We start from the raw sequence: 11,902 nt of genomic DNA on the forward strand, positions 1-11,902 counted from the left end.
CCATCTGCCTCGGGGGGTTCTGTCCTCCGAGAGGCGAGTTCCTTACCGCTCTCTACTGCTACACATGCGGGTAACCCAGATTATGTCTATCCCTCCTTGCAGGGTGGCTTCTTCCCCCCCGGAGGTTGCAACTTGTTTTCGCTTTCACATATTTTTGGCGATTATGCGTCTGCAAAGCCCAGACGTTTATTTGCGTTTGTGCTCGTGCCCGATTTTCCCATGTTTCCCGGCCTTGGGTGGGCCTATACAGTTCCCTGTGGGTGAAGCTGTCCCTGAGTGTTGTGCCTTTTGTTAAAGAATAGCGCGCCTTCGTGTTTTACTCAGACACGTTTTTGAGTTATTAGAGGATCCTATGCTTAATGTATACGGGAATCCGCAGTATTCTGCTTCGAATGGTTCACCTCATTAGACATGTGGGGATGGCGTAATCTCCTGATTGTCGGTTGTTGAGATCCTTCCCAGTTTTTGTTGGAAGATCAGGGTTCCGTTTCGCTGGTCCTGCGGGTATGCCTGTTCCTTCTTAGGCGTTTGCCTATGGGGCTGCCTTATATTTTCTTTTATCCTGTTAGGATGACTTTTATTTTTATTATATGTTTCCTTCGGGAACTATCTCTGGGATCGATTATCGCTGTTTAATTCTGCAGAAGTTTTAACGGACATGTTAGTCCTATGTTTTGTCTGTTATTCTCTTCCCCTCTGAGGGAGGATTTAGGCAGCTTGACAGTTATGGCCCTGTTGCAGGCTGGTCCTGCTTGGGTTCAGATCTTCTGTCTCGTGGCCTGTTCAGACACGTGGCGCCTGTTCTGCTGGTCCGGTCGAGGCGCTGAGTGCTTACTTTATTATTTGTGTTTCTTGTTTTTATTTTACAAGTTTCAATTAAGCATTCTAACGAGGACTCGTGAGGCTGGAAGGATTGTTTCAGTCCTTATTGAGCCTTCAAGTTGGTTGACTGGGTCAGCTGCGTTTTGCTGCGTCACTCCTTTTGCTTCTGATTCTCTCGGGAACCTAGAGTATTCTTCCTCATGTGGGGGTTTAGCACAGTGATTTTTAACCTTTATTTTGCCGTGGCACACTTTTTTACATTAAAAAATCCTGTGGCACACCACCATCCCAAAATTTTTAAAAAATCACACATTGTAGCCTAATACAGCATATATATATATATACACATACACACAAACACACACATACTGTATGTATTGTGCTATTATGCCATGCCTCCTACAAACTACCCCTGCACTGGGAGTAAAAAACAAGCAAAGTTTAAAAAATATGTCACACTGTTGTCAGTCTGCCGTGGCACACCTGAGGATCTCTCACGGCACACTAGTGTGCCACGGCACACTGGTTGAAAAACACTGGTTTAGCACCTCCTTACCGCTAGTTTAAGGTGGTTTGGCTTTTCGAAGGCTCTTGAAATTGTCCTGTTGGACGTGTTCCTTCTGTGGTTCTCTTGTCAATGAGACCTTTGTACGATGGACTTGAAATCCATTGGGGTTCCCTGCGCAGGACTTCTCCATGTGGAGTTAGGTCTCCTTATGGGGCCCTGGGTTTCCCTTCGGGAGAGGGTTGCTCTCTTCTTTCAGACCCTTTTGGATTTTGTCCGTTCTTCCATGTGAGTTGGGTCTCCTTTGGGGACCTGAATTCCCTTTGAGAGAGTTCTCTTGGACTCTGATTGGGATTTTTCCCAGATCTGGGGATGCTCTGCATCCTTGGATTCAGGTACTCCTCTGTCTCGTAGGGTTAGGTGGAGACTAACTTTTGATCGAGTGACCTTGTCCTTGTGGTATCCCTTGCTTTGGATGTCTGTGGCAGTCGAACGCTTATCGGCTCTATTGTCTTGGTTCGAGATGCCTTAGCTCCTTTGGAGAGTTGGACTCGGCATGGGGGGGTCTCTTCCTTGGGCCGAGACTTGTGAGGTGTTCTCGTTCTCTGGGTTCTCCTGGATATTACATTAATATCTCCCTGTGGGTCTGTTTCTATGTCAGACGGGGTGTTTCAATTTCCAGAATGTTGTTTGTTTTAAACAATTGGGGTCTCTAACCTGTCATTGGCCTGGTTCTTCTGGTTGCTGAGGCTTTTGCTCAGCTTTTTCCCTTGGGATCCCGTTGCGGGTTGTTACCAGTCTTTTCAGGATCTACGGTGGGTTCGGGGTTCTCCTGTTCCGGGAATATGGGCTATGACCTTTGGTCTGGCTAGTAGCTCTGGTCACGATTGGCCAGTTTTTCTGAGTACCGCAACTCATTGGCTTTACCTACGCTCAATGAACGGTTTCCCTTGGACGGTTTGCTGAAGTAACCTGATGGCTTTGTGATTCTGCAGGTGAAGGGTTATAGGGTAACCGTTGCAGCTAATGCACCATTCTGTGTGCTAAGTTTTCAGGGTATTCCTTCTAGGTTTATCTGCGTTGGAGAGTGCTCTCTTATTCAGCCTGTGGCCTTGTGCCTCGTGGGCAGGTGCTCTGTTTCTAATGGCCCCCTTTTTCTTGGGGGGGGGGTGTCAGGGTTTCCTGTCTCTTTAAGTTGTTTTGCAGTACTATTTCTTTAACGTGACATCATCGTGGAGATTGATTGGTCACACCTCCTTTAAAACACCTGTTCTCTCAACAAACCTTGCTCAGTATTTTGGAAACCTAGCCCAAGTTAGGTGTAATACAAGCCAAGAGAATCTAAATGAAATATTTCAAGTCTGTTGATTATGTTTTGCTTTATTTCAGCATTAAGTTCTGAAGCACTTCTGCTCTCTGTACAACTCCGTGTACATTTCAACTGACCGCCACCTCAAAACTCATAACAGGATAACTCAACACTCACTACCATTGGGACGATCATCTGGGATTTACAAATTGGTAAGATCTGACTTTAACATCTTTTTATCTTACCAGTCGTCTCCGTGAGAACAACACCGTACCTGCCGATACGTCACTTCCTGTCCTCCGCGTACAGCGCTTGCTTCACTGTGCTGACAGGCAGAGGGACAGATCCGTTGCAGCGGTCAGACTTCTTTTGCAGCTGAAAGCAAAGAGTGATTGGGACTTAAGATCTGAAGTAAGAGGGGGTTGATCTGGCTTAACGTAGGTACAATTTCTGTGTTTAACCTTTACCTATAATTAACAGTGCTTAAGTACAATTGCTAAGCTTTATTGGATTGAACTAAGTAAACTTGTTAATAGCTACCACTGTATCACTGAGCTCACTCTGAGGTTCTCTGAGTTGCTACATCCTATTAGAACTCACTAACATAAAAGGTAGTGGGAATAGAGCACCATTTCTACTACTCCACCAAATCTGTGTACTGATACTCAGAACTTAAGAATATATTAATTTCACTGATCAACAGATTCCCCTCTTTCCATAGAGGAATCAATAACATCTGTGAAAACAATCTATCATTTGCAATCTGCAGTTGTGTTCCTCTAAATACAGTGTGTGTTACCATTACATAATACTGAGCCCTAAAATATGGAACCAGCAGAGTTGCCACAGATTGTTTTTAATTTATCACAGAAAGTTGATCAGTTATCCCAAGGTTTGCATGACTTGCGAATTGAGAATGCCTCTTTAAAGAGTGTCATAAGAGACTCCATAACAGCTAGATCTACTCAGCTGGAAATCTTAGCTGAACCCCAAGTCTCCCTGCCAGACACCTTTTCTGGGAATAGGAAAGGTTATAGGCAATTCAAGAATGCTTGTCACTTACTCTTCTCAATGAAGCCACGTACCTACTCCACTGAGAGAGTAAAGGTCCTTACGACCATTTCATTCCTTAGAGGCGAACCCAGGAATTGGGCTGATCGTTTTTTTGAGACCGAAGACGCCATTTTAGGCTCCCTCACTGATTTTTTCTCTGCTATGGATGAAATGTTTCAGGACACAGATATCCAATTAACAGCTAACTCCATGAGGAACCTCAGGCAGGGCAAAAGACCTGTGGAGGAGTATATAACCGACTTCAAGCAGTTTGCTTCAGATACTCTCTGGAGTCCCATAGCATTAAGGAATCAATTCCGTCTGGGCCTCTCAGACACACTGAAGGATGAATTCGCAAGGATTGAATTACCTAGAACTCTGGATGGCTTCATGAGGGTAGCCATACAAATTGATCGTCGCATACTAGAGAGGAAGGCAGAACGGTTCACTTCTGAACCCAAGGTTAAGGCTAATCCAACAAATACAGCATACAGCTCATACAGTCATCCTAAACCCCAGACTGAACCCATGGGAATAGGGTTCTTAAGGGGTCCCCTTAGTTCTGAGGGAAAGCTGCGCCGTAAGGTAAAAAATTTATTCATGTACTGCGCCAGCCCCTCACATATGGTACAGGACTGTCCAGTGCTTTTGAAAAACAAGAAAAGTAAGTCACTATTAGTTAATACCTCAATACTCTCTCTGTCTAAAGCAACTTCTTCTTATTGTACCCTCTCTCTCCATCTGCAGTTGGATCAAAACCGTCTGAGGATTGAAGACGCTATAATCAACTCCGGTGCTTCTGGTAACTACATTGATGAAGCCTTTTGTCGTTCTAACAAGATTCCTTTGATTACAAAGAAGTTCCCGATACCAATTAAAGTCATCGATGGTTCTCCTATGACCTCAGGACCTGTTACCCATGAGACTGTACCCCTATTCATTGTCATATCTATACATATAGAAATGATTTCTTTTGATGTGTTACCCTCTCCTCATTTTTCTTTAGTTCTAGGCCTGGAGTGGTTAAAACTCCATAATCCTACTATTGTTTGGTCTCCTTTCAAAATAAAATTTCTCTCGGATTATTGCAAAGAAACCTGTTTCCATGACCTCTTATTACTCAATCTTAACCCACAAATGGAAGATTTACCCATTGAATATAACGATTTTTTGGACGTCTTCAGTAAAACTGAGGCCGAAAATCTTCCTCCTCATAGGGTTTACGATTGCCCCATAGACCTTCAACCTGGAGCTCGTATACCTTATGGTCACTTGTATCCCTTAAGCCATCCAGAATTAGAGCATTTGAAGACGTATCTAGAGGACAATCTGAGAAAAGGTTTTATCAGAAGTTCCACCTCTCCTGCTGGTGCAGGAATTTTCTTTGTCCGTAACAAAGACTCTAGTCTAAGACCCATTATAGATTATCGTGAACTCAACAAGTGCACGATAAAAAATCGATACCCGTTACCCCTCATACCAGAGATGATCGAAAGACTCTCCGAAGCAACCATCTTTTCAAAGTTAGACCTAAGAGGGGCTTACAACCTCATTCGGATAAAAGAGGGACATGAGTGGTTCACGGCTTTCAGGACCAGGTACGGCCTATTTGAATACCTAGTAATGCCGTTTGGGCTATGCAATGCCCCTGCCACATTCCAACACTTCATAAATGATGTGTTCCGTGACTTGTTGGATGTGTGCGTTGTTGTCTATTTGGATGACATTCTCATTTATTCCAGAACCAGGGAAGAACACATAAAACATGTACGTTGGGTACTCTCAAGACTCCGAGTCCATAAGCTTTATGCTAAACCTGAAAAATGTAAATTTCATACCAACCAGGTCTCTTTCCTAGGTTACAACATCTCCCCTAAAGGAATCCAAATGCAGACAGAAAAAGTTGATTCTGTACAGAATTGGCCAGAACCTAAAACAAAAAAGGATTTGCAGAGGTTTTTAGGGTTTTCTAACTATTATAGAAAATTCATAAAAAATTTCTCCACTCTGGTAAAACCTCTGACAAAATTAACTGGATCTAACTCAGTGTTTAAATGGACTCCTGAAGCACTATCTACATTCAATCTCTTAAAAACCAGGTTCACAAGTGCCCCCATTCTTCGTTTCCCTAATCCACAACTCCAGTATACATTGGAAGTTGACTCATCTGACTATGCTATTGGTGCTGTCCTATCCCAGCAGAATTCCCCAAAAGAACCCTTACATCCGATATCCTTTTACTCAAAGACCATGACTACTGCAGAACGGAATTATGCAATTGGGGATAAGGAGTTACTTGCAATTCGCCGTTCCTTAGAACATTGGCGCCACCTCCTAGAGGGTACTACATTCCCCATCAATATTTTCACTGACCACAAAAACTTGCAGTACCTTCAAAAGAATAAAACTCTGTCAGCTAGGCAGGTATGGTGGAGTCTTTATTTTGATCGCTTCCATCTCAACATTATTTACAGACCTGCACAACAAAATGGCAAGGCAGATGCTTTATCATGCATTCCAGAGAAACCTACAAACTCATTCCCCAGGACTTCTATCATATCACCTGAATCATTCATCGGATTATCTGTTCCAATGCTTGAGGAACTTAAGGATTACTGTAAGAGGGTTCCTCTTCCTCCAGAACCCTATCTCCAGAAATCCTCTGGGATATACTATTATGGAAACAAGTTTTTTTTACCTTTCCATATGAGAACTCAACTGTTACAGACCACACATGACTCACCTCTTGCTGGACATCCAGGTGTTCAACGTACTATAGAACGAATAAAACGCAGCTTCTGGTAGCCTGGAATGAAAGCAACCGTACAAAATTACATCAAAACCTGCAAGGTTTGTGCCACATCCAAACCAGAGAGGAAAGCTCCATACGGTCTTTTGATGCCCTTGCCTGTTCCACACAGACCATGGGAACATGTGTCAATGGATTTTATTGTTGATCTTCCAGAATCCTGCAAACAAACAACTATTTTTGTGGTCATCGATCTATTAACTAAAATGGCACATTTTATTCCCTTTCACAAGGTCCCCTCATCATCCGAAACAGCACAACTTTTCCTCGACCACATAGTGAAGTTGCATGGTATTCCCTCCATCTTAACAACTGATAGAGGTTGTCAATTCACTTCGAAATTCTGGACTAGACTCTGTGAGTTAACCCAAATGGACCATAGATATACCACTGCTTTTCACCCACAGACTAATGGCCAGGCAGAAAGGTTAAATCAATGGCTTGACCATTATCTCAGATGTTACTGTTCATATCATCAAAACGACTGGCTTAAGTATCTCTCGATGGCCGAGTATGCATATAACAACTCAGAAAATTCTTCTACCAAGCTCACTCCATTTTTCGCAAACTATGCTTATCACCCTGACTTCCCTCTATCACCAAATGGTTCTCCGGATTCACCTTTAGTGGACGATCTATGTAACACCTTGCAGGAAAACTTCAGATTTATAAAAGAGAATATATTACATGCCCAAAACGTACAGAAACACTATTACAACCTCCGCAGAAGGAAGCCACCACTGTATGCTGTAGGTGACCTAGTTTGGCTTTCCACCAGGAATCTAAAACTTCAGATACCATCAAAGAAACTAGCCACTCTTTTTATCAGACCTTTCCCTGTACAAAAGGTGGTTAATGAAAATGCTGTAAGGTTGCAACTGCCACCAACCATGAAGATACACCCTACCGTGCATGTGTCCTTGGTTAAACCTTATGCACGGACCAGGGATGACCAGATATTGTTGCCTCCTATCGCCCCCGAACTTGCTTCAGATGAATATGAAGTGGAGTCCGTTTTGGATTCCAGATTTCGCAATGGAACCTTGCAGTATCTTGTACGCTGGAAGAATTTTTCAGCGGATGAGGATTCCTGGGAACCAGTATCTAACTTGAGTGCGCCTCGTTTGATATCCTTGTATCATCGTAGATTCCCTGACCGTCCTCGTCCTATCGCTGTGGGACAGCGATCCTGAGTGGGGGGTCATGTCAGGGTTTCCTGTCTCTTTAAGTTGTTTTGCAGTACTATTTCTTTAACGTGACATCATCGTGGAGATTGATTGGTCACACCTCCTTTAAAACACCTGTTCTCTCAACACACCTTGCTCAGTATTTTGGAAACCTAGCCCAAGTTAGGTGTAATACAAGCCAAGAGAATCTAAATGAAATATTTCAAGTCTGTTGATTATGTTTTGCTTTATTTCAGCATTAAGTTCTGAAGCACTTCTGCTCTCTGTACAACTCCGTGTACATTTCAACTGACCACCACCTCAAAACTCATAACAGGATAACTCAACACTCACTACCATTGGGACGATCATCTGGGATTTACAAATTGGTAAGATCTGACTTTAACATCTTTTTATCTTACCAGTCGTCTCCGTGAGAACAACACCGTACCTGCCGATACGTCACTTCCTGTCCTCCGCGTACAGCGCTTGCTTCACTGTGCTGACAGGCAGAGGACAGATCCGTTGCAGCGGTCAGACTTCTTTTGCAGCTGAAAGCAAAGAGTGATTGGGACTTAAGATCTGAAGTAAGAGGGGGTTGATCTGGCTTAACGTAGGTACAATTTCTGTGTTTAACCATTACCTATAATTAACAGTGCTTAAGTACAATTGCTAAGCTTTATTGGATTGAACTAAGTAAACTTGTTAATAGCTACCACTGTATCACTGAGCTCACTCTGAGGTTCTCTGAGTTGCTACATCCTATTAGAACTCACTAACATAAAAGGTAGTGGGAATAGAGCACCATTTCTACTACTCCACCAAATCTGTGTACTGATACTCAGAACTTAAGAATATATTAATTTCACTGATCAACAGATTCCCCTCTTTCCATAGAGGAATCAATAACATCTGTGAAAACAATCTATCATTTGCAATCTGCAGTTGTGTTCCTCTAAATACAGTGTGTGTTACCATTACAGGGGGCTTGTTCTCCTATGGAGGCCTTGTTTAGGATTTTTCCTTGATTCAGGGTATGGAATAGAGGGTTTAACCTATTTGGAGAGAGGCATGCTCTCTGGGTTGTTCTGTTCTTTCTGGAATCTTGCTTGCTCCGCGTCAAGATGGGCCTTTGCTAGACTCTTCCGGGTCTCGGCCTTGTCGACTGTCTTTATGGAGTTTCGGGTTCCCGAGCTCTGTGGAAGGGCTGAAGCCATTTTCTTTTTTTCCACTCTTTTGTGAGCGGGTGCCGGGGTTCTTCTGTTCGTCCTAGTTGAGGTTCTATACTTCTCCCCTTTTGGGACCTATGTGTCGGTCTGGCAGCTGGGATTGCCTAGAGGGCGCCTCTGTTTTGGAGTTTTTACAATCCGATATCTTGTTTAGCCGCATTTTACTTCTTAGTAAAGTATTCTCTCTCTGAGTCGTCCTGATGACGGCTGTGTGTTCTTGACTCTGGTGTTTACCTCGTCTGGGTCTGCTACACATATTTGTGTTGACTACTTTAGTAGAAATCGCTGTTCGGATGCCCGGTCCTAGACCTTGTGTTATGTTGGTCTGGGTGTTGCCTCCCCGTATTTGTTTTGGACCCGTTTGGGTCTTGACAAGCTGGGCTTGTTCTAGGGATCTTCCTTTATGGAATTTTGTGGTGTCCTTTCAATTTCCTTAGTTTTTTTTTCTTGCCCTGACCCTTTGGGAGTATTGGGCTGGTGTTCCCTTCGCTAGTAAGGGGTGTGTGGTTGGGGGCCGACCGCTGGGCGACGGGATCTCCTGGAGGACTGTTGACTCAGTTGAGTCTGATTTTGCGGTCTCTAACTAGGCTTCCGGACTATCTGCGGGTTAGTGTCCTTGGGGCTTTTTCCTTTTATTGTTCTTGGCTTCGGACGAAGCAGGGTTTTGTTGGGTAGTGGTTTCAGGTCTGGTGCCCTCAGAATGGGCCGCCTCTTGTACCCTTCCGTCTTGGCATTCAGTGTCCTCTATAGCTTGGGTATTGTTTTCCCAAAAGTAATGAATGCAGCTGTGGACTCTTTCCATTTATGAAGAAAAACATAAATTATGCTTACCTGATAATTTTTCTTTTCTTCAGATGGAAAGAGTCCACAGCTCCCCACCCGTATTTTTTATGTGGGGCGTCTGTATTTTTTTTCTTCTGGCACCGTTTTCACCCTGATATTTCTTCTACTGTTCCTTGTTCCTCTGCAGAATAACTGGAGGATGAAGGGAGTGGGAGGAGTATTTAAGCCTTTGGCTGGGGTGTCTTTGCCTCCACCTAGTGGCCAGGTTCTTATTTTCCAAAAGTAATGAATGCAGCTGTGGACTCTTTTTCCATCTGAAGAAAAGAAAATTATCAGGTAAGCATAATTTATGTTTTTTTTTGTATTTTCTTTTTTACTGACTGTTTCCTTCACTCCTATTTATTTATTGGCTTCTGCAGACCTGCTTATCTCTTGGCTGTTCACACCTCCAGTTCAGTGTCTTGGACTGGAACCAACCTGCTATTTCGTTCTACCTTTCCCGTGGTGCCTGTGACCTCTCTCAGAAGGAAGGATGGCACTTATTCAGGATCTTCCCAGATGACTTACGCCGGATGACCTCAAATGTCACACGTCCAACCTCAGACCCTGCTGACTCTTGACCTTTATTCCTTTCTACTCTTTTGTAAAACCTATTGGGACCTCTTGTGATCCCTGATTATAAGTTACATGAAGTTATCCTTGTATAAATTAACAATAAAAAATGTTAGCTCTTCCTTGGCTGTTTCCCCCCTATTCTTACAGTTCTTTTAAATATTATCATTAAAAAATATTTGAAGTGACATTAAACTCAAAAGTGAAGCCACCATAATTTGCTGGATTAATTAAAATAATGGAAAAAACAATGAAATATACCTTATTTGTTTTGAACTTAAAGAACATTGTACACTAGATTTGTCTTTGTATAAATGTTTTGTAGATTATCTATTTATAAAGCCCATCTGGGAGTGGTTTTGTAACAATGTATAGTTTTGCTTATTTTTAATAGTTTTTTACACTCCTAACCAAGTCCCAGGTCTACAGAATCCTGCTGCTATTGTTTGTGCAATGTCTTTTCATATGCAGGAGAGGGGAGGCTCTTGCTGCTTTCTTAGCCCATTTCAGTGGGTGTTTCAGCCTAACCTCATCAACAGTGCTAAATTGGGAGCTTCTAAATACGTTTTTTAAAAGGTTTTATACTGGATTTGTATATCGGTATCTGTGCATTCTTCTTTATAGTAGTGTCTATTACATGCAGTTATATGAAAATGGGCGTATACTGTCCCTTTAAATACCTCCTGAAATTGTGCTTTTTACATACTCTGTAGAGAGATTAGTGATGATATTCTTTAAAGGGATACTAAACTCAATGTTTTTATTTCATGATTCAGATAGAGCATGCAATTTTAAGCAACTTTCTAATGTACTCCTATTATCAATTTTTCTTTCTTCTCTAGCTTTCTTTATTTGAAAAGCAGGAATGTAAAGCTTAGAAGTAGGCCCATTTTTGGTTCAGCACCCTGGATAGTGCTTATTGGTGGCTACATTTAGTCACCAATCAGCAAGCGCTACCCAGGTGCTGAACTAAAAATTGGCTGGCTATAGTAGGCCTTAAATTCCCGCTTTTTAAATAAAGATAGTAAGAGAATGAACAAAAATTGATAATAGGAGTAAATTAGAAAGTTGCTTAAAATTGCATGCTCTGTTTGAATCATTAAAGAAAAAAAATTGGGTTTAGTATGCTGCAAATGGCCTGACCAATTAATATTGCTAAGAGCAGTGCACAAACTCATTTAACGCTAGCCCTGATTGGCCACTATCAATTGCGAGATAAGCTAAACATACCCACCAAATTTTCAAGAGGTTTATTATTGGTTGTCACTTGTTTGCACAGCGTGCAGAGTTTTGAAGACTTAAAAATGCTTTTAAAACATTTATTTTCTATGTAGAACTTTTACAATTCGGTACTCAAAAATGTTCTCTGTTTCATCTAAAACAGAATTATTTGTTGTTGTTTTTTTATGTACTGTGTTCCTGGGTTGAATAAACCAAATATTTCAGCCAATGAGCATTAGAGTCACAAGGCCCAATTGAACACTATCATGCATTTCATGTTAGTTTTACATGACATCTAAACAGCTTTCACTTTTCACTCTTCATGCAAAAAACAAATATTTAAACATGTATAAATCTAACTCTTTCATATACATGAAATAAAAACTTTAGGTA

The 11,902-nt window shown here is 42.1% G+C and overlaps 1 protein-coding gene across 1 annotated transcript in view; it reads left to right on the forward strand.

Moving 5' to 3' along the window:
- LOC128663860 (thialysine N-epsilon-acetyltransferase) overlaps positions 1-10,410 on the forward strand; it is a 125,256-nt gene extending 114,846 nt beyond the window's left edge. The window contains exon 6 of the mRNA XM_053718407.1: positions 10,096-10,410. Within this exon, the coding sequence (XP_053574382.1) occupies positions 10,096-10,296 (201 nt within the window). The 3' untranslated portion in view covers positions 10,297-10,410. The remainder of the gene's footprint in view (positions 1-10,095) is intronic.
- Positions 10,411-11,902: the final 1,492 nt, after the last annotated feature.

The sequence above is a fragment of the Bombina bombina genome, chromosome 6 (assembly GCF_027579735.1).
Source record: "Bombina bombina isolate aBomBom1 chromosome 6, aBomBom1.pri, whole genome shotgun sequence".
NCBI classification, from domain to species: domain Eukaryota; kingdom Metazoa; phylum Chordata; class Amphibia; order Anura; family Bombinatoridae; genus Bombina; species Bombina bombina.